Source organism: Cervus canadensis, chromosome 33 (assembly GCF_019320065.1).
Source record: "Cervus canadensis isolate Bull #8, Minnesota chromosome 33, ASM1932006v1, whole genome shotgun sequence".
Classification (NCBI taxonomy): Eukaryota; Metazoa; Chordata; class Mammalia; order Artiodactyla; family Cervidae; genus Cervus; species Cervus canadensis.
Window position 1 is genome coordinate 4,402,480 of NC_057418.1, and position 26,317 is coordinate 4,428,796.

Below are 26,317 nucleotides of genomic sequence, written 5' to 3' on the forward strand. Positions count from 1 at the left end.
GTTTCAGCTTATTCACAGCAACTAAAGTATTGTCTTCTTTTTGTTGCATATTGTCATATATTGGCAATATATCTGTCATCTTTGATAGATGACTTTTCATTGCCAAACTGGGATATCAGTTTTAATGAAAACTAGGAAGGGGTTTATGGTATCATTAGATATATTATCTTCAACATATTCTTAAAGGTATTTGAGAGGAAATTATTAAAAGAACCCTTTTATTTATGATGATACCAAGATATTTGGAGTCTATATTGCAGTACAATAGTGTCCTTCTCAGTATCGTTGGAAATTTCAGTACACAGTAGAATTACTTAGGAGTTAAGTAAATGACATGTTAGGTGCACAGAAGTTACACCTCTAAGTTATACCTCTAAGTTCAGAACCTTCTTGTTGGGCTCAGCCAGTTTTTTTCTTCTTATTTTCAATTATCACAAGTAATTCTAGTGTGTATCCAGGTTGGAGAACCATTTACTTATTAGGATTAAGTTTGTTTGCTATAGGCAGATAGCTAAATTTTGTAAAATTTAACAAATGTCACATGAGTTACATGAACATTGTTTGCAGTGTAGAAGACATGAAATTTGGGAATAGAAATATCAGAAAACAAGAGTTTTTCATGTATCTAGTAAAGTAGAGCACTATCACTTGATGATTAATTGAGAATTAGAATGCTTAAAACTTAACTTTAGTGCTATGGATTATGTATAACTTCTTATTTATTGGTAGTATTGAGAGCATATGGAGAAGGAAATGGCAGCCCACTCCAGTGTTCTTGCCTGGAGAATCCCAGGGACGGGGGAGCCTGGTGGGCTGCCGTCCGTGGGGTCGCACAGAGTCGGACACGACTGAAGCGACTTAGCAGCAGCAGCAGCAGCATTGACGACATAAGCTGATGTTCTTAATTTTCAGTGTTATTTGAACATTACTTTTGATCAGAGGAAGGAAAAGGGTTGTTTCAAGTTAACAGCTTTAAGTGTTGCTTTTATATGCAATGTATGTGGACTGAACAAGTTTATTTTGGATCTATGAATCTTAAGCTGGTTATTCCTCCTGACTGACTTTGTGATTTTTTTCTCCATTTTAAAATTTTATCCATGATTTCCTCCAGATGTGGAGTTCTGTGGGATTTAATTCTAGGATTAATTGATTCCTAAGCTTGAGAAAGCAGATTCATTGCAAAGAACATTATTTTGAACCCGTATATACATGCTTTAGTAACTCTGTACTTCTCCATTACATAAATATACCATAAGTTATATAACCAGTCTCGTGGATGGTAGGCATTCTGGTTTTTTTCTGGCACAACAATGAATTGAGTTATTTAGATTATCAAGTCAAAGATGATATGTTTTAAGTGTTAATCATTGTTGCCAAATACCTCTCTAGAAATCTCTCACCAGTCAAGACTCCTGTCAGTGGTCTATGAGAGCGTCCATTAATCTCATGTTCACTAGCTCTAGGAATCACCAAAATGGAACATTCTGGCAGATCGAAAGGAAAAGAATTGCATCTTGTGAAATTAGTTTGTAGCTTTTTAGTTATGTGAAATTGTCTTTTTGTATGTTTACCATTTATTTTTATTTTTCTATTAATGAGCTGCTTGTCACTTTTCCACCTTTTCTGTTAGGTTTTTCATCTTTTTATACTGATACATGATTTTTTTACGAATTGAGGAACAAAGTACATTGTCACACGTTAACAAATATGTTTTTCAGGTTTCTTTTGGTTTCTTTTTGGTTTCTTGCTGGCAGTAGTATTTGCCATTGTGAAGATTTGAACTTTGATGTAGTCGAATTGATCCATCTTTCATTTATGGCTTTTGAGTTTGGCATCTTGCTTACAAAGGCTACTGAACTCTTAAGATAAATACATTAATTCATGCTTTCTTCTGGAACTTTTATTGTTCAGTTTTCAATACTTGAATTTTTATCCATCTGACATCTATTGTGTTTAATTTATTTGTATATTCAGTGTACTATTTATAAGTTAGAATGAAGGTGGTTACCATTGGCAGAGTTTTTACTGTAGGGATTTTTGTGACCTGAATTAAACTGTTGATCTCTTTTTGTTTTCCAGGTTCACTTTGATGGCTGGAATAGTTGCTATGATTACTGGATAGATGCAGATTCTCCTGACATTCACCCTGTTGGTTGGTGTTCAAAAACTGGGCATCCTCTTCAACCTCCTTTGAGTAAGATACACCAGGATTACTTAAAGAAATGTTTCCACTATTGTGTAGTGTGCTTAATATTCTCTTTTCCATCTCATTCTACTTCTCTACTGTACAGTTTTTCTCTATGTAATTGTTTTTCTTCTTACTGTATTTTTAGTTAACCTGATAGTCAAAAGTACATAAAAGAAAAAATTTAATATCTGAGAAAGTAGTGTGTGCCTAGACTTTTCTTTTATTTAGCAGTCTTCATCATCTTTTAGAACTAGTACTAAATTTTGGTAGACAATTTGTCAGACTATCAAAATTTTAATGTATCAATGTTGATATCCTAGTAGTGACTTGATAACAATAGTTTTGCAAAGTAGTACCATCAGGAGAAACTAGGCAAAGTGTACAAGGGATCTCCCTCTGTGTTTACTTACAATTGCATGGGAATCTACCATCACCTCAATAAAAATTTTAGTTAAATTCAATTTTTTGAAAAAGGTACACCAAGAACTTAACATACGTGTGCTGTCACTTTAGTCATGTCTGACTCTCTGTGACCCCATGGACTGTAGCCCACCAGGCTGCTCTGTCCATGGGATCCTCCAGGCAAGAATACTAGAGTGGGTTGCCATGCCCTCCTCTAGGGAATCTTCCCCACCCAGGGATTGAACCCGTGTCTCCTTCAGCTCCTGCATTGCAGGCGGATTCTTTACCGCTAAGCCACCGGGGAAGCCTTGAGCTTAGCGTATTGGATTTCAATTGTGGAGGAAAGTAAATACATTGTAGAAAGAAAAATGTGGCAATACAATACATTATTGTGGGCTTTCTTAAAAATTTAGCATGCCCTCCCCAACTAGTGGCTTCATTCCTAGATGTCACCTAGAAACTGCAAAAGGCCACCAGAATGCACTGCATGATGTTGGTCACAGTATGTTTAAAATAATAAACCTTGGGAACAAATATTGCTTAAATAAATTTTGGTGCACTTATAGTACACCTACTGTGCAAATCATAAAAATATTACTATTCAGTTGAAGCTAAAGACCAAAGAAGACTGCTTCAAAATGGTGTATACCCATGTTGTCCCTAATTTATGTGGCCGAAGTAAACCAAAGATTTATTACATGTACATATGCAAACGTAGGTACATTTGGGAATGCTTGGAACATCTAGGAAGGTCATGTTAACATGGTCAGTCAGGACTAAGGAGGGTATGAAATGTGAAGAGAGTCGCTTAAAGGGGATCTGTAGCTGTTCTTCTGTATCCTGGTGTGTTGTTTGAAGTTTTCACAGCATGCGAGTGTGCATATGTTAATTATGTTATTTACTTGATCAAGCTGTTTAGAATCATTTCATTATTTCAGATTTAGGTATCTCTGGAATTTGTGACATTTTGAAAGAGGGCTGGATCAAAGTTTACCGTTTCCCTATTAAAGAGAGACAGTGTGAACAAAGTACTAGGGAAAACCTTCAGAAGCAGAGCCTATAAACATAGTTTTAATTTTGTAGGGCCTTCCTTTTCTGTGTGTAAGTGTTGATTGAAAAATTGTTGTTGTTGTTGTTTTTCTCATTCTGCTCCAAGGCATTTGCCTCTCACAGCCCTAACTTTTTGCTTTTTTCTTTTGGCTTTGTAATAGGCCCCTTAGAGCTGATGGAAGCCTCGGAACACGGGGGCTGCACAACCCCGGGATGCAGAGGGATTGGCCATTTTAAGAGAGCGAGACACTTGGGCCCTCACAGGTATTCGCTGCTTCCACTCACTTGGAGAGTCCTTCTGTGGTCGGATGGAGGTGCCTGTCCCTTGTAGGTGGGCGATAATGGTTTCCACGTACACTGAATAGATCGGAACCAATTCTGCATTCAGATCCATAGGAACTGAGGTTGTCATGGTGACCATGTAAAAATGAAGAGTGTATGTGTAGTTACATATTCCTGGGAGAGAATGCATTTGTGGTTTAAAATAGATTTACAGTAGCTTCTTGGCAACCTGACTAGTTTTATAGATACTTTACATCTTAAAGTCATTTGGGGTTGACCATTAATAGTGAGAAGAGGGCGGAACTTGTTCAAAGTATTTGTTTGGTAAAATATTCTGATTGGGTGACTCAAAAATTTGAATAGTGAGAGGTGAGATTATTGTAGATTAGCAGCAAAGGTCACAAAAAGCACAAATATAAATAGACACATTTCAGAATACATTGGTCAAACTTAAGTGGTTTTCAATATTTTTCTCTTACTTCTAAGTAACTTAAAAGAGAAACCAAAGTTATACATTTGAAATTTGATGTGTTACTCGGGCGATTGGGTTTTTGTAGACATATTCAAATATTGCTGGAATAGCAAGAAATTTCTGTGATTTTAACTGGGATTTTTAGAGAAAAGAGGCATCACCTATTCTGATATATATTAAAATAATAATTTGTCAGTGTAAAGTGTTCTAACTGCATGTTAATTGGATTGCCCAGTAAGAAAAATGATTCCTTGTTTATCTAGTTTATATAGGTTGTGAATCTTGGTCCTTAAAACATCTGAGATTGCCCTGCCTGTTTCTCTGAGAATTAATAGGAATTGTAAAATTGACATGGCTGTTTTATCTTCATATAGTTTTCTTCTTCCTTAAATTTCTGTAACCTCAAAGCCTTTTGCAGCACTACTGCCAAGTTTGTTTTATGGGATTCAGTGTGTTCCAGAGTAAAAATCTGCATGTAGACAGGATCATGATTCCATTTGCAAATATCCATTTAAAAATCCTTTTCGTGGCTTGTATGACTCCAAGCCAAAAGCAGTATGATTAAGGGGAGATAAAAATACTGTATCCTAGGAGTGACTCAGTATTGGCCAGTGAAGGCACCTGGATTACTTTCAGGCATTACCCTCCGCATCCCTGTGTGGGGATGTTCCAAGATCCGCAGTAGATGCCTGAAACCTGGGATAGTACTGAACCCTATATGTATTATGTTTTTTCCTATTCACGCATACCTGTGATAAAGTTTGACTTATAAATCAAGCACAGTAAGAGATTGGCAACAATAATATTAAAGTAGAACAGTTATAAATAATGTACTGTAATACAAGTTATGTGAACGTTGTCTCTCTAAAGTCGTATTGTACCCACTGAATGCCTTTTCCATTTTAACTATGCATCTGTTACACACTGTGGTCCTCACTCTCGCAGTTTGAGGTGCGGTAGGAGAACTAGGACAAATTTCTTTTTCCTCTCAATTGGACAGATAGAAGATTCATTTTTACTGTGGAGATTGTTTCCCCATGAAGTTGAGAGTTGTCGCCTGTTCACCAAAGGAAGCACTTTATGGATTCTTTTTGGGGTACCTGAAGTGCCATCATCTCTGCTGTTGTGCTTTGGGGCTATTATTGGCACATCAAGGATGACTTAACACAAGCACTGTGATACCTTGCCGGTGGATCTGGTAACGAAGGAGGCTACTAGGTCACTAACGGGCTGGATGCACTGGACTGAGGGGTGATTTTCTCCTCACAGGGCCAGAGGGGGACACCGTGAGATTTCATCATGCTGCTCAGGATGGTGCACGGTTTAAAATTTATTGTCTATTTCTGGAATTTTTCATTTAACATTTTCATACTTAGATTGACCTCAGATAAGTGAAATCATAGAAAGCAAAACCACGGATAAGGAGTGACTCTGGTATATAAATCCAAATAACTCATTAGTATGCCAGACTTCTTTATATGTCTGTAAATTCTTTCATTCAGTAAATATTTTTGAGCAGCAGGTTTTTTTTCCTAGTAGCATGTATTGGATAACCTTCTGGTGACCCTATAATACTGGACTATGACTTTCTTCATTTTTTTGGTGAAGCTGCAATGACACTAGGGGTCTCTCTAACCTGCTTGACTGACAGTGGGTGAGGAGGGAGCCAGGAATAGCACCCAGTCTAACTGTGCCCCTGACTACTCCCCTGTCTGAGAATCAGGTGTGGCTTCCCGAATAAGTCACAGATCTAGCCTTCAAAGAACTCAGGGACTAATGAAACTTGATTTAATTGAAATATGAGATACAAAGTGATAACTAATATTGAAACTTTGTACCTTTCTGCTTTACAACCCTAAGGTGTTCACTGAACCAAAGGCAGTTTGCTCAACTTATGAAGGAAAAGATCAAAGAAATCTTTAAAATGGGTGAATACCGACATTACGTTGTATGTGTGGTACAATAAAAAATTTACAAAGAATTTTTCTCTCTGGTCTTCAGGAAGAAAATCCACCTTATAGCAATGTCTGTAATCTCTTTAGTAGTGCTGTAGGTCTGAGCAGAGAGGCTTGCCTGTCACAGCAAGGTCTGTGCCAGGAGTCTGTCCCCTGCTTGATGGCACCAGCCACTCATTAAGACCACCTTTCCCCAGATGAGTTGTGGACCTCAGAGGTGGTCCACCCCCATTGCATAAGGTTTCAGTGATCATCTTTGCAGTGTTTTTTCCAAGATGCAGTGTTGTATTTGCTAAGTGAAGGGAAAAATTATGAGGAGAATCATATAAGATGTTATGGAGAAATGTGGTTAAAAACAAAAAAAATCTTTCAGTATAATTGAAGCCATAGTGAAGAATGACCCGTTGTTCGGGGGAATGAAGGAGGAAGTAGACATCGCAGCTTACACGACATGCGTTGATACAGAAGTGTTCATTTCCTTGTCACCTGTCAGACGTGGCTGGCAGATCTGCGCATAGTTTGGGGCAGGAATGCAGTCCAGAGGACCAGTGGACAGTGTCAACTCCTGCCTGTGTTGTGGCTTCCCACTTTCTCAGCCCACTCTGCTGGCTTTTCTTGGTCTTCCTGAACATGCTGTTCTCTTCATAGCGCTTAATGTTCTTTATCTGGAGGAACATTAACCCTTAGTAGCCACAGTGTGTTTACCATTTCCTTACTAGACTTGTGGAAGAGCTGCTGCATCACGAATGTTCTTTGACAGGACTGGCGCTTATTTCTGTCCTTGCCAAGAATGCTGTGTTTAGGAAAATGTAATGAGAAAATTCTCTTCGGATTAATGTGAGAAACTGCATAAATCAAAACATGCATTCTTTGCTTAGATAACAAAGAAAGTTGCTCTTTTGGCAAGAATTATCAATTTTATGAACATGTAAGCACAAGCCTGTGTTTTGACTAGGATGTGCTGTTAGCATCTCCAAAAATTACAATAGTTGAATTTGATCTAAGAAGTGTTGGAAATAGAAATGTGTTCTCAACAATGAAATTTAAGAATGTGCTCTTTTTAAATGTGAAGATATAAACGATCAGTGAGCGAGTTGGATGTGGGTATGGTGTTCCCATTTCTGGAGATGCTCAGCAGTCAGATGACAACTCTGTCTCTAGCAAGGCAGTATTAGTATTGGCTGTGTCCTGGTGTGTCCCTTCCCTGACTCACTCATTTGGCTTACTGAGAGGTCATAATGACGAGAGATTAAAGGAGAACTAAAGTTATATAAAACAATATTTTGCATATCTGATGTCTTCAGAAGTGAAGTAAATCTTCCCTATGTAAGATTTTATCTCAGTAAAATTAAACAGGAAAAGAAAAAAAGAGAGAGAGTACTTCCTACAACCTCTAAAGGATATTTATAAAGTCCATGGAGAGTTTTTAAAAATTAATAACTCTGTTTTTAAAAATTAAAAACACCTGCAAACCACAGTCATCATTTTAATTCAAGATTCAGTCCACTCATGGAACAAACATTTATTGAGTGCCTGCTGTATGCAGATACGAGGCTAGGTGATGGGCTGTGCAGAGGAGAAGGCCTCACTTCTAAGGAGGCCAGCATGGTATAGACAGGGATTTGGAGACGCATGAATGAGTAGCGCTCAGAATCATCACCTTTTCCTGAGGGAAGCAGTGATGCCACCATAAGCAAGGCGTGTTACGGAGTTTTTAATGCTGTGTTTATTTTTGCTGATGGCCTTTTACCCAGTAGGGGTTAAGTGTTCCTCCTCTTCTCCTTTTAAAATAATAATCCTAGGCTGGCTTTTTGTGTGTGTGACTTCCTAGGAGCCAGGCTCTGTTTTAGGACTTAGATCTGTTATCTCATTTTATTCTCTCAGCAGCTTTATAAAGCTGGTACTGCTCTAATCTCTGTTTCACAGAAGTAGGAACAGAGATTTAGAATGCTTGAGAAAAGTACTCAAGATCAGAGAGTGGCAGACCCAGGATTCAGCCTAGGCTCTTAAGGCACTAAAGCCCCTACTCTTAACTGCTAGAGTCTCATGCAAACCACAGTAGCTGGACAGAACTTGTATTTTATAGATTCCTGTCTTGACAGAGTGAGAATGAGCATGTGAGCACTTAGGAAACGGAAGACATCGTCCAGTTGTTTAAATAAATGTATTTACAACTAAAAAGGTTGTAAAAGTGGCAGTGGGAGGCAGTGAACAAGGCCGGTTTTCCGCCTTTCCTAATACACTGGACAGTCTTTCCAAGGAAAAACTGCCTCCTTACAGGGGCCAGTGGGACAAGAATTTATATATATATATATATATATATATATATATATATATATATAGCAGGTATGGAATGATTTGCTAACGGAACAGAGTGCACCCTAGTAAAGTCCCCATAGCAAAGAGCTGTGCAATCCTGTATGAATCTGTTCCCCTGAGGTCTGGGGAGCTGTGTAACAGCAGAGTTATGTGTACATGTGTAATTGCATGCGCCAATGACTGTTTCTAAGCGTACCTGTTGTGCCATGGGCCAAGCCTTACTTCTGCTTTGTTATTAGAAACTTAATAGACGAGAAAAATGAAAATGATTATAAGCCCAGTGAAACCCACTTTTCCCAGAGAAGTTTGTGATCAGCACTTCTGTGTTTATAAAGTCATTAAAACTGCATATGAATTTTATAAACTTAAAAATGAGGAAATTGGCCCAGAAAGGTTAAGTACTGCCTCAGTTCATATTTAACCTTTCTGAGCTTCCTTGCCGGCGCAGTAATAAAGAATCTGCCTGCCATTGCAAGAGATGCAAGAGATGCAGGTGCGATCCCCGGGTCTGGAGGATCCCCTGGAGGAGGAAATGGCAACCCATTCCAGTCTTCTTGCCTGGGAAATCCCATGGACAGAGGAGCCTGGTGGGCTACAGTCCGTGGAGTCGCAGAGAGTTGGCCTGGCTGAGCGTTCACACGCAGGTCCCAGCTATATGGCAGCATCATCTTGCTGAGAGGTGGTACTGTCAGGTCTCATTGCCATGGATCAGGGATAAAGAAATAATTCAGTATCGCAAGGTACTTTTTGCTCCTGTAGGAGACAGCTGGAGTTCACACGCTAATGGGATGATACTAAGCAAGTTCCCTTTTTTAAAGCCTGTCTCTGCATCTATAAAATGAGCATTAGAATAGGAATGATTTTCCAGGTTTGTGGGAGTTAGACGACATCATGCAAGTAAAGCAGCGTACCCTGGGTAACACACTCCATCTGTGTAATGTTTGTTGTCATTCTCTTCATTTTGCAAGTGTCGTGTAAAACAGAGTCTTCCAAGTTGTGTCTGCTCCTTGCGGACAGAGCTGCAAAACACATTTAGAGCCTGGTTCTTGGTTTCCGTCTGGGGCGTTGCCCATCCCTCTGTGCACACTTCATTTGCATGCTGTGCCTTTGTTGTTTTTTTTTTATATCATCTCCCACCATGGGAACCAGCTGGCTTCCCTTTCTGTCCCAGAGTAGTTGTGAGAACTGGAGATGTTTAAACCCATTTGATTTTTCTCAGGGTTCAGAAGAGAAGGCTTAGCACAATATGTATAGCCGATCAGCACAGGATTGTGTTGGTTGATCATTCTGGCCCAGTAGTATATCTTTGCTCGGAAGGCTGTGATTGTTTCCCTGCTTCGAAATGAGAGTTTGAAATTTCCCTCTGGCCTAGCAACCGAGATAAGGGTGATATTTAGGTGCCAAGTCTCATTCTGCAGTCTTGCCTCTCTGAGCTACCCACATATATGTATGGTGGTCTAGAGAGGCATCCTGTTCCTTCACTTAACAAACAGAGGAAGGGGCTGCCCTTGGGGGGCTTATAAACCTTCTAAACTACAACTATTCACTGTAGTGTGTAGGTGGAGACCCAGCCCATGTAAAAATCTGGGAATCTTCCATGTGTTAGAGTGGGGTTAAAATCAGCACCCTCATTTTCTTGTCTTTCTTCATATCTGATGAATTTCAAAATGAACATACAATTCAGTAATTGTAAAGCCAGGTGTTTAACAGTGAGTCAAGCATTTGATGGTTGTGATATTCTAGGAAGAGCAACATATTATGTCTCAAAAGAAATAATCAAAAAAATTTATATTTGTATTTTTTTCCTGCCACTTTTTCCCTGAGTGATAGTCACTCAATTGTGTTCAGTTCTTTGCAACCCATGGACTGTAGCCCATCAGGCTCCTCTGTCCATGAGATTCTCCAGGCAAGAATACTGGCATGGGCAGCCGTTTACTTCTCCAGGGATCTTCCCAACCCAGGGATCGAACCCAGGTCTCCTGCATGGCAGGCAAATCCTTTACCGTCTGAGCCACCAAGTAGATAATTTGCAATAGGGTACATAGACAATATGAGGAAGAAAGAACAAACTCAAACTTGACTGTGATCTGAGAGTTGCTTAGTGTTTTTCCTTTATCAGAAAGAAAAAATCAAAAGCAAGAAGAGATAGTTGTGTTTATCCTTTTTTGTTTTCAGGGGAAGGGAGTTCATTAAAGATGAGTTTGGTTTTAACCATGTTTATTATAAGACATAACAGTATAAAATAACGTGTAAGTAAAGATAATAAAGATGTCCTTTTGCTTACAAGTTATCTGTGATAAATTTTGTAGACCATTACCAGAATTACTTTGGGAGCCTTTGCACACTCTTCTCTCCTCCCAGGAGGATGTGTCAGATTCTCTTGGTAGAGGGCAGAAAGGCAGTATTTAAAAATTTTCCCCAAATATTACCTAATCTGAGGAAAAGAATATGCAGGACACTAATATAATTTACCTGACTCCACATCATTTCCAGATTTCAGGAGGTTTCCTAAAAACCAAGGGCCAAGGTAGGGAGTTAGTTGGAATGGTTGATTCTGTGTGAAGATACAGAAGCTGCCGGCTGTTCTGGGGTCGGAAGGTTGAGGCCCAGGCACAGGAGTGTGCTGACGGCATGCTGAGTGAACAGTTAGTGACCCGGATTCCCTTTGCTTGGATGACAGGAGTGATCCCCAGGTGGAATCTGAGAGACCAACCCAGTGGTCGCCAGTGGCAGGGAAGGGAGCTAGATGGGTCATTATCCAAGTTGCCGTCTTGTCCTTTTTCATATCAGGAACAGGATTCCCTACAGGATGATGTTTTTTTCTGGGCAATCAGGAATGCGTATGGGCCTGGAGACAGGAAATGGGGGAACCTCCTTCCTTTAGAGGGCAGCAGCTGTTACAAAGGAAATTAAACAGTGATGGCCCAGGGCCTGGAGGTCACTGTAGGAAGCAGGTCTGCTCTGTCTCCCATCATCTTCTCTCTATCCCACCTCTGTCACCAACCCTCCCGTGTTACCCATTTCTCTCTTGGGCTGATTGTTCCCAGAGTTACACACAGGCCCTGCCCTTGGACCACACAAGAGGGAATCCTTTGTTGACCATTACTCACTTCCAGAGATTGTAGGAGATTGTATTTAAAAATTTAGGGCAAAGACATATTTTCTATCAGAATATACTTAAATTATGTTTTAAAGGTAAAAGATTTTATGCTGTGTGTTTAATCTATGTAAATATATATTCAGTTAAATTTTTGCATTTTACGTTTTGTAGCTCGTCATCTTAATTGGAAGAAGTAATTATGGTCTAATAGGAATCTTCTCTTCTTTCTTTTTTTGATTTGTAACGTTTTAGTGCTGCCAACTGTCCCTATTCAGAAATCAATTTGAATAAAGACCGGATTTTCCCAGATCGTTTAAGTGGTGAAATGCCTCCAGCTAGTCCATCATTTCCAAGAAGTAAAAGGGCAGACACAAATGAAATCTCTTCGTCTCCCGAAACCAGGTAATTAAGGTGGTAATATTAGTGTTATTCAGAGGTACTGTGGTTGAAAGACATTTTTTTCCTTAGGTGTTTTATGTTTTATGGTGATGTCTTCTAGTACATTGTTGAAAATACCCCTGACTTAATGTGAAATAACGGTGGGGGTCAATACCTGGACTTAAAAAATTTAGGCAAATTTTTTATACAAGTATATGCACATCAGGCAAGACTTCTCTTGTTTATCTTGTAGCTGAACTTGCTTGATATTAGAAGTTTGGAAATTCAGTCATTTTATTTCCTGCTAATTCATATTTCCCAATGAGCTGATCCATATTTATATAAGATCATCCTCTGTAAAGAAGATGGTAGATACCCTGTGAAGAATGGACTTTCTTTTTAGTGCTCGTTATATGCCACGTGCTTGTATCTACGTCGTTTCATTTAATTATTAGGGTATTCGTTGTACAGTATGCTCAGTCCTTTGGTTTTCATTTCCCTTGTAGAGTTAAGTTGGAACGTTTTAACCTCTGTGGATTATTCAGTAAAGAACCAAGTTTTGTTTGATGTATCTTTAAGTAAATGGCCTCTGTCCTTGCATTGACTGAAGATACCACAATAAGAGAACAGAGTAATAGAAAGATGATCCTTCACATTTATGTTTGGGGACTTTTCTTTTATGGAGAGTTTTTAAAATCTAAGGCAATGTAGTTCTTTGATTATTTTAATATCTGGTAGCTTCTATTCTCACGAATGTACCAAATGAACATTTGAATTAATAAGTCTGATTCTCAGCTCACAGCAGTGTTGTTGAAGCAATGGCATTTAAAGTGTCCGTATCCTCATAGAAAAGTGGTTTTGCCCTGTGGATGAAGGAGAGTTGTAACCTCTTTAATTAGAAACAACAGTGATGATTTATTCTTAACCCTTAAAACCATGACTAATGTAACCTAAACTCATTCACTTAACTCAGAACCCTGTAATGAGGGCATAATCACTTGAGGAAATTTACTTTAAGACAAATGAAGTAGGAATTCACATAGTAGTGATTATAGCCGCAGAGTTCATTGACTCACAGGGAGGTAAGGATCCCTAAAGTTTTGATTTCAAAAGCCAAGATATTGTGTAAAACTTTCAAAGGATACTCTGCAGTGCTGGCAGTTCGGCCTTATAGGCTTTTCACCAACTTTCTGGTCCCTGGGCTGGATACCTGGGCTCCGTTCCCTCACAGCAGAAAGGAAAATGTTAACAAATGAAAGGTTGTTAATAAAGAAGTCTAATCTTCTGGCTTGAGAATGGTTGCTTTAAGGTAGGATTAACAGAGTTGAAGTTAGCTGGCTCCTTTGCTGTAAGTGAATCTGTATGAATGTATGTAATATTTTTAAAAAATTTAATTTTAAAAGATTTTTATTATAGTTGATTTAAAATGCTGTGTTACTTTCAGGTGGACAGCAAAGTGACTCAGTTATACATTTGTCCACTCTTTTTTAAATTCTTTTCCCATATCGGGCATTACAGAGTGCTGAGCAGAGTTCCCCAAGTTATAGTAGATCCTTATTAGTTATTTGTTTTATACATAGTATAAACATGTTTGTTTATATACATAGTATATACATGTTTGTTATATACATAGTATATACATGTTTGCTACTATAGCAAACATGAAGGTTTTTGATCACTGATTCTTTTACCTGGTCTTAAGAATGGTGAGGTGTGCAAAGCTCTGAAAACAGTGAGTAATAAGTCTTCAATAAATGTTAGTTTTTATTAGTTTTGTTGCAAGAGGACTAGTTTGCTTATTTGTTTCTTTTATTCCAGAGAAGCCAAGTAAGGCCAGCACATTTTAAAAATATATATGTATACCTAGGTTAAATTTCGAATAGAGCACTCAAACAAGATGGTTCTCCTGATGGCAGATAATGTTCTGTCCTCTTTTCCCAGAATCGTTCCTCATAATCGTTACCAAGTCAGGTTTTAATACATTTTATTTGTGTCCTTCATAATAATTTGCAAAACACTGGTCCACCAGACTGTATTTTTTTTTTCTTAAGGGCATTTGGCACAGCTAGAGACAGCTAGCACCCCCAGAAGCAGACCTTGAGACAAAGATTTGATTGCAGGTGGTTTATTTCAGAGGTGAGGAAAGCGCCAGTGGGGGAGTAAGGAGGTGAGGCCACGAAGGGAAGACAGCTGGTAAAAGCGTCACTGTGACACCAGCCACCGCTGCGGACGGCAGGAACACACTCCTGCTGGGCCTCTCTGGGAGACTGTGTAAAACACACATCTCAGGTTTTCCCGCTGTAGGGATGAACATGCTCAGCTATTTTAAACACTTGTAAAGCAATTATCCTTCAATTAAAAAAATAAATAAAGTGGAAAAAACAAAAAAAAGCAAACACCCAGAGCTCCCTTCGGTCACAGAGCGAGGCTGCCAGGGTGGAAGGATGAGCGGATGCCCCAGCACGTCCGCTGCCGCCCAGCAGGCAGAGCTGCCAGACCCTGGGTGATGCTCGGGAAGGCAGAGCAGGTGAGACAGGTGGGCACAGCGGGTGGCCAGGGGGCACGGGCCAGGCACGCTGACAGTGTCTGCCGCACCAGCCTAGTCTCCCATTTCAGGTGCCAGCCGGGCACCGGAATGAAGTATGCTGGCCTTGCTTTTGGTCCAGGAGCAGAGATAATAGGCCAGATAAATGAACAATTTGAGGAATACATATGTCTTTTTCATACCAGAAAAGGTATTTTAAGGGCCACCTGCTCGGAATAGACCCACGGGCAACCGGTGTTCCTTATCTGTGCTTCCCAGGCCTGACTCCATATCTGACCCCCTGACATCACTAATATTCAGATTAGGGGCCCAGCCGGCCAGAATCTTTCAGTCTGGAGCCCAGGAGCCTACATTTTAAAAGTTCGTTTGGGAATATATCTCCCTGCTTAAAATTTTCAGTGATTTTCTCTTTACTCTTGGAATTAAAGGCCTAATTCTGAACATAGCCTGCAAAACCAGTGTTATCTGGCATCTGCTGAACTCTGCGGCTTTTTTCCTATCAGGTCGTTTTTAAACTTAATGCTTCAGCTGCCTTGGTCCTCAAACCTTTTCTCTCTGCCTTGAACCCCCATCTCTGCCTTGTCGTAGTGAGTCTCACCTCCTGGGCTTCAGGGTACCTCCTGTTTCCCCAGGGAAGCTTCATCCTTTCCTGCAGACCCTGGGTCAGGCTCCTCATTACCTCCTTTCGTGTTACACATCCCCAAACTGCAGGTGGTTGTCTGTAAATGCTGCCTCTGAGTCTGTGTGCTGGCTCGGTGGTGAGCTCCACAGGGCAGAGGCCACATCTTCTCTTGATTCTGAGACGCCCGCAGTGCCAAGTACGCTACCCGGGGCTCGGTGAGGCTGGAAGGCTGCCATGAGTCATCCACTAGCCTTCGGAGGAGACCTGCCAGTCATGTCACCCAAGAGGCCACCTCTGTGTAGCCTTTGTTTTTTTTTATTCCAGCAAAACTTCTTACTTTTTCAACTTTGTACAATCCGCACACTGTGTATCTAAGAGGTGATTATTAACTGATGAGATGAAGCCCCCACACACATCCCTGTGCTTTTATAAATTAGAGCAGTGTTTCCCAAACTGCTGTTTGCCTCCCTCCCTACATAGAAAACCATACCACACAAATGACATGCGTATGACGCAATGAGAAAGTGGTTGGGACTGCCTCTGGGTACTAGACAGGGGCCCTGCCTACTGACAGGGCCATTGGCAACAACATCTCAGAACACTTGGACCGGAGGGTCGGGGCATCCTGGCTGGGAAGCTCTGCTCCACGCTGAGTACTTTTGGAGGTGTGCTCAATGTTTGGGTCCATTTTCTCTACAGAGACTTGTCAAATGGGTGGCCAGCTAATCAATGAGTTGCCAGTGTGTGTATAGATAGAAACATGAGATTGTAATCCTTTCCCAGTTATCCATTCATCCATCACATGCATAAGGAGTGTCAGGATTGTGTCTGGAGCTTTCAGTGAGATGTTTTCCCTGGGAGATCAGTGGCTCATCTCTGCCCTCACTGCCCTCCTGGCAGCAGATGGTAAGGCTGATGGGCTCTGTGACAGTCCGTGGAGGTTTCTGGGGATCAATAACCTTACATCTCTCTATGTCTGCAGCTGAGTAAGAGAACGTGTTTCTTTATATATCTGAATAAAACCTTTGAAAGTTTAAAAATTTTTTTGCATAAGAGATATCAGATGGTTGTTAAAATGCAACCCTTAAGGTACCATCTCCAGAGATACTGACTCAGAAAATGTAAGCTGCATCCCAGTTCATTTTTAACAGGCACCCCCAGATGATGGAAGCAAGTGATCTATAACCCAGACCTTGAGAATCATTACTGAATATAAAGACCTTTCTCCGGAGTAATAGTTCATGATGTGTTACCAAACAAAGAACATCAGCATCTGTCCAACATAGTCGTATTCTCGTGAAGATATTCTGTAGCTGCTTGTCATTGTGTTTCTAAATTAGGTGCTGTCTCTGTTTAAAATCACATAATGTTTTAAGGTCCTGTGTTGTTTAAGCCTGCTTAGAGATAACCACAGAAACATAATAAAGCATTTTAAAAGTACCTGAAAATGCTTATATTAACTTGCAAGGCAAATGCCCATTACTAACCTATATCCACAGAAAAACTCCAAATCAATCTTATATAGGCCATTAAAACAGCTTTTCAAGTTGTAGATCCAGTGTGTCTACTCTGAGAATTATGTGGAGCAGTTACAGGAGTTGCAGCTTCAGTCTCATTTACATAGTTAGGATGAATCAGATTTGCCCATCTGTACCCAAAAGAAGGGCTTTATGAAACAGATGGGAATACAAACTAACATAAAATATGAAACTGTAAGCATATATACATCTCTTTACTTTGCAAAACTGTAAAATCAAGTAGAGTAAAATTAGAGCCAGGAGTTCTAAAAGATGGCACAAGTTAATTAGAAATCTTCAGAAGCTTTGTTTTGCTTCCTAAGGTGCTCTGATCAGGAGGACTTGGTATTGATGACTCAGAAAGTCCCTTTTAATCCGTGGGCATCCCCTGCCTGTCGTAAAGCCTCTCCTCCCACCCCCTTTAGTTGATACGCTGCCAGATATGGATTAGAAACTGTGAAACTTTTAAAATATTCCAGTTCTTGGGGATCTGCATCAAATCTATGCAGTTGTTTGGGCGTGCTAGGGAGGCCCTGGGTTATTAAAACACTTGGAATCCAGATGCCAACTGCTGTGACACCCATTCAGAGTGTAAGGAAAAGATGACTGTGTTACTGTTGATGCATGGGAAGTTGTTAGAACAATATTTTAACAGGGTCTCATTTTATCTCCTTGAATAGCATTTATTTTTGACTCAGGAGATGCTATTATATACATTAGAAAATGACATCTGTTCTCCTTTTCTATGACAGCAGCATGAAAGCAATGCAGTCCTGCTCTTCTTATGATGTGATCTTTACTTCCCAAATTTCACCTTATTGGTCAGGGCTTTTCATTTTATACAAGAATTGATAAATTAACTGAGGAATTCATTTTACTGGGAAGTTTCCTTGGCATCTTGATAATATCCACTATATTTATTACTCATTATATTCCTTTCTTCACTAACATGTTCCTTATGATGATTATAATTTAGTATATAATTTAGTTCCTTATGATGATTATAATTTAGTATATAATTAGTAATTATAATTTATAAATTTATAATTTATAATACTAAATTATAATTTAGTATTAATCAGGGGTTCCCAGGTGGCGCTAGTGGTAAACACACGCCTGCCAATGCAGGAGGCAAGAAACATGGGTTCAAGCAGATCCCTTGGAAGAGGGCATGGCAACCCATTCCAGTATTCTTTCCTGGAGAATTACGTGGACAGAGGAACCTGGCAGGCTACAGTCCATAGGGTCGCAAAGAGTTGGACACAACTGAAGTGACTTAGCATGCACACAGCCTTATTCATCAAAATTTTTTATTTGTAGTCATTAGGTAAATAGTAAACTGTGTTTACCTTTCCTGAGCTGTGTTTAGGAAAAATGCTGTTAAAACTATTGTTCATGTATTGTCTCAAAAGGAATTTAATTTTTAAATATCTTTATTCAAATGTTAACTGTAGGCATGAAAGTTTTATTTGCCATTGGTTTTACTTGCCATCTTTTTCAAGTCCCTTTGAATGTGGCAACCACCTTGTTTGGACACAATCAGCAGTTTTCTCTTCATTTGTAGGAGGCATTTTGGAGATGATTTCAGTTCCTCTAATTTTAAAGTTCCTCTAACATATTACTCTAAGATTTCCATTTGATTTTTTTTACCTGTTAGTGACCTCAGCCCAGAAACTTTTTTTTTCAAAGTGCTGGGGGTATGCAAAGAGACATCCTTTTAATATTCAAATTAGGAAACTACGTTTTTTACAGTTGTCACAACATTCACTGTGTCCCCACTTGTTCCTGGAAGTACAGGTAATTTACAGTTCTAACAAAGCCCCAATGAGGCGAGAGTAAGCTATCCTGGAAGGAGAAGGATGGAGTGGTTTTGCCAAGCCAAATTCATGCTGGAGTTAGAGAGCTGGCTGAAATCCCTGAATTGAAACAGAATAATTGTTTCATATTTTTTCAGTATTATTTATAACAGACTGATGACTAATTGAAACATAACTGGCTAGGGATTGTTTTTAAATGAAAAATAAACAAGCTTGAAGAAATCCAGCTGTTTGCATTCAAATGCTATCCGGTTGCTATGTATTTACTCTTCTAATGTTTGCTTCACTAATATTTACCACAAAGTCTAGCTTGAGTAAGATAGTAAGACATCGAAAGCATGACGCATAATTACAGAGGGGAAAAAAAAGGATGCTGACTCAGAAAGAAAACATTTTTCCATTTGAGTGGATTCCACTGTCTTAATTAAAAGCCTGCAGAGTATTCTTCACCAAGATTTTGTGCTTAGTCGCTCAGTCGTGTCCTACTCTTTCCAACCCCCATAGACAAGAGCCCGCCAGGCTCCTCTGTCCATGGGTATTCTCCTGGCAAACATACGGAAGTGGGTGGCCACGCCCTCCTCCAGGGCATCTTCCCGATCCAGGGATCGAACCCAGGTCTCCCGCATTGTAGGTGGATTCTTTACTGAGCCACCAGGGAAGCCCTTGAGTAAGATATAAGTAGGAGCATGATAAATGGTAACTTAATATTTAAGAATTACTTACATTTTAGGATGAAATTGTTTACTGACATCTATTTTCTTTATGTAACCTGTTTTTCTCAGGTTTTAAAACAACCTTTAGAGAAATGGTTATGAACCAGACTACAATCAGACTTCCTAGGCTGCTGCTTACTAGCTGTGTAAACATGTAACCAAGAGGGCTTTGTCTCTAGAATGGGAATGTAATAATAGCATCTGCCTCACATAGACATTATGAGGATTAAATGATCTAACACAGGTAAAAACACTTAGGAAAGTGCCTGGAATACAGTAGTCTCCCTTGGGATTTGAGAATTTTTAAGAACCAATTTATTTCAATATTTCTTTGGCCTGAATTGAAATATAATCATAGCTAAATATATATGATTATATAGCTAAATATAATATGATTATGTTTCAATTTAGGCTAAAGAAATGTTGAAGTAAATTGGCTCTTAAAAATTCTCGAATCCCAAGGGAAACATTTATCATGCTCCTACTTATGTGTCTGGCTGTGTGTTAAGCAGTTCTTGTACATTATTTTGTGAGTCCTCCAAAATGCCTGTGAGTTAAAGGATTTATTATCCTTGTTTTACAGAAGATGCAACTGAGAGTTAGGGAAGTTCAGTAACTTGCTGAAGGTCATATAGGACTAGTAAGTAGCAGAGCTGAAAGTTGAACCAGGTCTATTCACCTTCAAAGACCATACATGTCTCCACTGCTGGGGTGCTTTCTCCACGTTATAATACACACCATGGGCCTAATCAGCTTGTACTCCCTTCCTAATAGAAATTGTTGGTAATGAAAAATGGTGATCCAGAGGAGAAGATAAGAATTTTAAAGTAGAGCAAAATCATAATATTAAAGTACAACATAAAAATATTTTTGGTTGTCATTTAAAAAAAATCTTCAATAAGCCTATCTTATATTATGTTCCAGAATGTGTAACAGTATTATCACAGAGTTTTGACATCCTGATATAAACATGTTTTGTTTATAATCGGAAGACGGTATAGCTAGAATAACTTTTTGCTTAGAAAGTTAATATCCTCGATAAAGCATTTCATTTTTGCATAGAGAAAGAAATTCATAATAGTACCTATCAATCAGAATTAACAATGGAATGTCTAAACTTATGGGTGAGAGAAATGCTGGTTGTCCAATTCAGAAAGTGATTTTTAAGTAAAATATAAAACAAGAAAGAATATTAATGAGTCAGAATCTTCATCCCTAACCTTATCAATAAAAGACAGTTGAAAATTTTAGGATGATTATGATACAAGAAGGCAAGTGTCCTTTAAGTGTATATAATAGGGATGTGTACTGTATTCTAGAAAAACACAAGGGTAAAAAACATAATAATTAAATCTAAGTATAGATTTTCATGTGTTAAAACCTGGAGCTATACTAGCTCTGAAAATTTGGGATTAACCTCCAAGTTTCAGTGAATATAACAACAGAACTTCTTCCAGTGATTGCTATGAAATATCAGACATGTAAAGAACTCAGCCAATCTTTGGTGCATAGAATGTTCTTAAGTATATTAACTTTTCTTCTTATTATTTCTCATTAATACTATTTCCACATTTCTGTACATGCTTGATCAGGATCTGTTTCCTTCAGGGTCTCTGATCATCCATCTGTTTCATAATACCTGTTCTAATAGACTGTTCAGATAGACCCCACACCACCATCTCACTAAAGGGAACATCAGAACCCTAGGGGACTTTATCACTTTTAAGTTTAAGGAGTTAGCAGGCTCAATATATTGGAAGTAAAACATTCAGTATACCTTTCTTGTACTGTTTTGTTTTGGTGCAAATAAATATCCATATTTATATATTCCCAAGTTTATATGGGTTAAATTTAATGAAATATCATGAGTTTAAAGTAAGGAAAATGAGAACTGAACATGCTTCTATAATTAAGCAATATGAATAAGAACAGAAGGTTTCTTTTTTGCTTCTCTTTGGGGATAGATTATGGCAGATTCAGGCACAAAGAAACTTTTGGGGTCAAACATATTATTTTCCTTTTCTATTTCTGTTCCCTCCTAGAAAATGATTCTTTTCCTGCATTTCATAAATCATCAGTATTGTATTTGGGTATAAGAATACAAAAGAACTTTCCTCATACTTCAGTCTTACAGCTTTATTTTAACAAAGTTTACTTTAAAGGAATATATAATATACTTTACTGAAATCACAAAAATAAGCATTAATTATCAGTGGACAATTTCAGTCATGAAAACTGAAAATATATAGAAAAATCTAGGACTTAATTTTAGCCTTTGGACTCAGTTTGGGCTTTGGTTTTTGTTTTCTTTTGGGGGTGTTTTATTTGGGGTTTTCTAAACCATTCATTAAAGCTTTTAGGTAATTATTCTAATTAATTGGGAATTTATTTCCTTTGACTCAGAAAAATACCAGTTTTAAGATACATCACTCTAATGTGTGATTGTTTATAACAAGCATTAAGATTAGCTATCCACAGACCACTTTTTTCAGTGGCCACAATACTTACTGGGATAAATTTGTGGACTCAAAAACTATTATTTCCAGTTTAACATGAAACAAGTACAGAAGAGCACATAAGCTATGTTTAGCATAATGTGATTTTAACGTGTAATTATCAATTCTAACTTCAACACTATTTCTACACAGAAGACAGTTTTCTATTACCACTTAATGTCCTTTTTCCAGTTATCATTAATTTTCCTACTTGTTTTCACTGTATCTCCCCACTTTCCATGGAGTAAGAGCCTCCATAGTCATTAATTGATTTTTCTTAGAAAAAAAATTTTATTGCATAATAAAAGTGATTCTTTCCATTCTCAAGTAAGCAAGTATCCTTCAAAAGTTGTAAAGATTGTTTTTAGTATAAATTAAACCAAGGAGCTCAGATTCCAATGAAATTTCACATATCTCTGGAAGTGATCTTTCTAAGAAAAGAAGTAGTGAATGTTTTATTCATCACATGCTTACTGTGTTGGTATCGTTATGTTAAATTACTGTTGTTACAAATAGGGAATAAATAAGTGCCTCAGTAATTAAGATTATAAAACTCTTTTATATTTTGTTGGGATATTTGGCTTCAAAGGGTAATTTGCCCTTTTCTTAATACTGAACAAAAGTGTGTCCTGAGTCTTCAGGAAACTAAGGATATATTTCTAAAGGTAGCAGCATATGAAACAACAGAACACAAGTACAGAGGATTATAAAATATTATGAAGTATTCATTTTGAACCCTGAGTATGTAATAGATTAAGTTAAAATTTTTAAATCCCTGAAATTTAGTTTTAAAGAAAATATACATATGTGGGCCTGGTTTCCCTTAAAGCCATTTTTGTCCCTGACTTCAGGGCAAAGCTCTGAATTAGGATTGTAATGGGTCCATTCCATTTTAGAGCATTCTTGGCGCGGTTTGATTAGTGTTAGGTCATTCCTGGTCAGAAAGAGATGGAATCAGTTCAGTGTATGAATTTAACCTAATTAAGCCGGGAAAAGCTTCCTAGAATTGAGTTTGATTCTCCTGAGCAATATCAATCTCAAATCCCAGAGCTGAGTGGTATGTGGTGACTTGATTAAATGATGTGGACTTTAAAACCCTCTTCTTCCTTAAAATTGTAGTCTTACCAAACAGTGCAGGTAATATTCCTCATGAATATGTGTCCCAATTTGAAGTTGAACTATTCAGTAGCCACATTTTTTCAGAATAGTTAACCTTAATAAAACATTCTTAGCTTTCTGAACAGTGAATGAAAATTGATAATGAAGGAAATGAACATTTATAGGTGTTATTAGTATTAATTGCTTCTTAATAAAACTAACAATCCTTTCTAACATGTTAATGATACCATGGGTTTTTAAATTTTAAAAAAACAGTTTCTGAGGTGCAGTGTTGAACCATTTCTTTAAATGTTTCTATTTTTCTCAGAGACCAGCGTGCTGAGGATGTCAAAGAAGACTTTGAAGAGCGACCAGAGAGTGAGCTGAGGACACCACATGAAGCCCGAGGTACCCATAATATTCTCATGTTATTGATAGGTATTAATACTCCGCAGTGAAAACTGGGATGTGGCAGCGCCTTTCATATTAAAGACAAACGTCATTTGATTGGTTCCGTTACTGCAAGCAATAAAAGTTTATTGTTCAGGATACTTTTGGTATACAACTCATAATGATATGGATCCATCTGTGACCTGTATTTATAGTCTCTCTGACATATGTGTAGAATATTGTGTATAGAGTTACTGAATAAGGCCTCCGATTTGCTCCATGTAGTGTATTTTTTTAACATTATTGATGTCTTTTGCTTCATATGTTTCAGACTCACCTCAGAACATGTTGACATACAAACAGAAGTAATATGGTCTTAATCTAATACAACAAAATGAAAATCACTTGAGCAAATGTTTTAAGTTGTACTGGAGAGAGTAACTTGTCTTATATCTTTGCTGAATAGATATTACAGTAGTTTGAGCAATGAAGTTGTAATGACTGTTGTTCATAGTATAACCTGTATTTATAATTTACACATGGCTTTATAATTACTATTTATTTTTATAAGAAAATGTTGGCTGGATTATGATTTTAATGATTGCCTCTGGGGACTTTGCTTGTCATGTGCTTTTTTGGGTTTAGATTATTTGTAAGATTATAGAATGGCACCTAAGGACTGCTTGCCTGTAATGACCTATTCTGTAAGTGATGCTTTGATTTCCATATCTGATTTTCATAAAGCAGTAATTTATGGTTAATTTAAAAGCTGTATCCTCTGCTGTCCTCAGCGTATTTTATAGTGTTTAATCTTGCCCCATATACAGACCCCTGCAGATGGCCAGGGTTTCATCTGTGATCGCCCACCTGTTCCCCGTGTAATCTTAGACATTTCACTGAAAACTTTTCAGTGCCTGTTTCCTTATCTGCCCAAGGGGATTGAGTACAGTAACATTTGTAGCTTGCTTAGAACAGCACCTGGTACATAATAAGTGCTGTGCAAGTGTTTGATTATTTAAAATGTTTCCAGTCACTTAGAAAGGAAAAGAAACACACTTAATTTACGAAGGTTTTGTCATCAAGGTATTGTGCGGCTGTGCTCACTTCTGTCTGACTCTTTGTGACCCCGTGGATTGTAGCCTGCCAAGCTCCTCTTGTCCATGGCATTTTCTGGGCAAGAAGCCTGGAGTGAGTTGCCATTTCCTACTCCAGGGGATCTTCCTGACCTAGGGATGGAATTCATGTCTCCTACATTGGCAGGTGAATTCTGTACCATTAGCGCCACTTGGCTTCTTAATCCAAAGCGTCAGCCTTTCTTTGTGAGTGGTGGTTAGGAGCACGGCCTTCATTCTCGTCCCAGCTCCACCAGTGCCGGCTGTGTGGCTGGCTCTGGGGAGAGCATTTAATGTCTCTGTGTCTCAGCGTCTCAGCAGTGCCCGCATCACTGGATTATTACGAGAAATGAATGCCTCAGTGGCTGCAGGCTTAGCCGTAGCAGGAGGGGTGGCATTGTGAAGTCAGTGTCTATTGTGTGCAATTATCTGATCACTGGGAGTTTAGATGGAGTCATAATAAAATCTGGGCTCTGAACTTTTTCAGGGAGTAGTGATTTTCAGCCTTTTCAGTTTCTTCCTAACTTGGTGATGTAATTCACTTTTCACTTGATTTGCTGCACTGATTTTGATCCTTTTCCCCCCCCTTGAAATAGTCTATTTAATGGAGAATTTTAGGTTTGTTAATGTGATATGCATGGTGTTCTTTCTTTTTCGTGGTAGTTTTGTCTGTTCGAACTTTGTATATTTTTATCCTATTTTTCTTGATTTGAATTATCTGAGTTTTTCTGTTTTATTATTCTTTCCAAACATTGCTAGGATTCATATATAACCCTTCAGTGTTTTTCTCACCTACAAAACCTGTAGTTTAGTATGCATATTATGCTGTCTTATTTTTCATTAGTGAAAGGGAGCCTTATAAAGACAAGCTGCCTTGAGAATTTTTGCACATATGTTCCTAAGTAAGATTTGCCTATTAATATCTCATCCAGTTTTAGCTTCCTAAAATGAGTTTGATAACTTCCCTTTATTTCCAGATTTTTGAAACATTTTATGTAAAACTTTCATGAAATTAATTTTTTTCTGTAGTAAAATCATGTTATCATTGTTAGCTTTTATTTAACTGCTTTCTTAGCTTTGGATTATAATTTTTTTGAAATTTTTTCCAGATTCATTCTGTATGGAAAAGATTTGAATTTCACCTGCTGGCCTTACCATATAAGAGTTTGTCCGTTGTCTTTCCCTGGACCCCATGAACCTTCAGTACAAAGTGAGCTCTTAGTGGTATTTGAGAGCTCCTATATCTTAGTGATGTTGGGGATATCTCAGATCCTAGCCAGTGTGTGGCTGTGTTTAGTTCTTTCTGTCCTTCTGCCTCTCAGGTATAGAGCCGTGACCTAGTGTCTCAGATGGGGCTCTCTGTTGGCAGACAGTGGGTGTTGTGTGCAGGAGTTTGTTGGCGGGAACCCACGAGCAATACCACTGGGGGAGTGAGAGAGCAACGTTGGGCACAGTGAGAAGCTGAGTTGTGATGCAGTTACAGCAGAAGCCTCAGGTGATCCCATAAGGAACTCTGGATGAATCTTCACAGAATTATCCCAAATTTAGGCAGGAGAATCTGACCTATGTATCTTTGCATTGAACACTCCTTGGATATTGGCTGAGAGGGGCAGGAACCTCCCTTTGAGCAAGGGACCTCCCTTTGGCTCAGGGCAGTTCCTGGAGAGGGAGGTAGCTGTGAGGCATCAGCAGTCAGAAGGTAAGAAAAGGAAACGTCTCGGTTCTGAAGGGTGATTTGGGTGACGTACTACAGTGTCTGCTACACCTGGGTCATACTACACTTAGTCTCTGACTTTCCTATAAGAAAAATCAAACAAAAATGAACAACAGAATATCCCAGCCAAATTAAATCTAATCTTTTG

General features: G+C 38.5%; 1 protein-coding gene across 10 annotated transcripts in view; it reads left to right on the forward strand.

The window, feature by feature from the left end:
- The window catches only part of L3MBTL3 (L3MBTL histone methyl-lysine binding protein 3), a 108,466-nt gene that overhangs the window by 66,061 nt on the left and 16,088 nt on the right, over positions 1–26,317 (forward strand). For all 10 annotated transcript variants that reach the window (XM_043457091.1, XM_043457092.1, XM_043457095.1 and 7 more), the window contains 4 exons: positions 2,080–2,194; positions 3,802–3,904; positions 12,021–12,170; positions 23,282–23,361. In XM_043457091.1, coding sequence (XP_043313026.1) covers positions 2,080–2,194; positions 3,802–3,904; positions 12,021–12,170; positions 23,282–23,361 — 448 coding nt within the window. The remainder of the gene's footprint in view (positions 1–2,079; positions 2,195–3,801; positions 3,905–12,020; positions 12,171–23,281; positions 23,362–26,317) is intronic.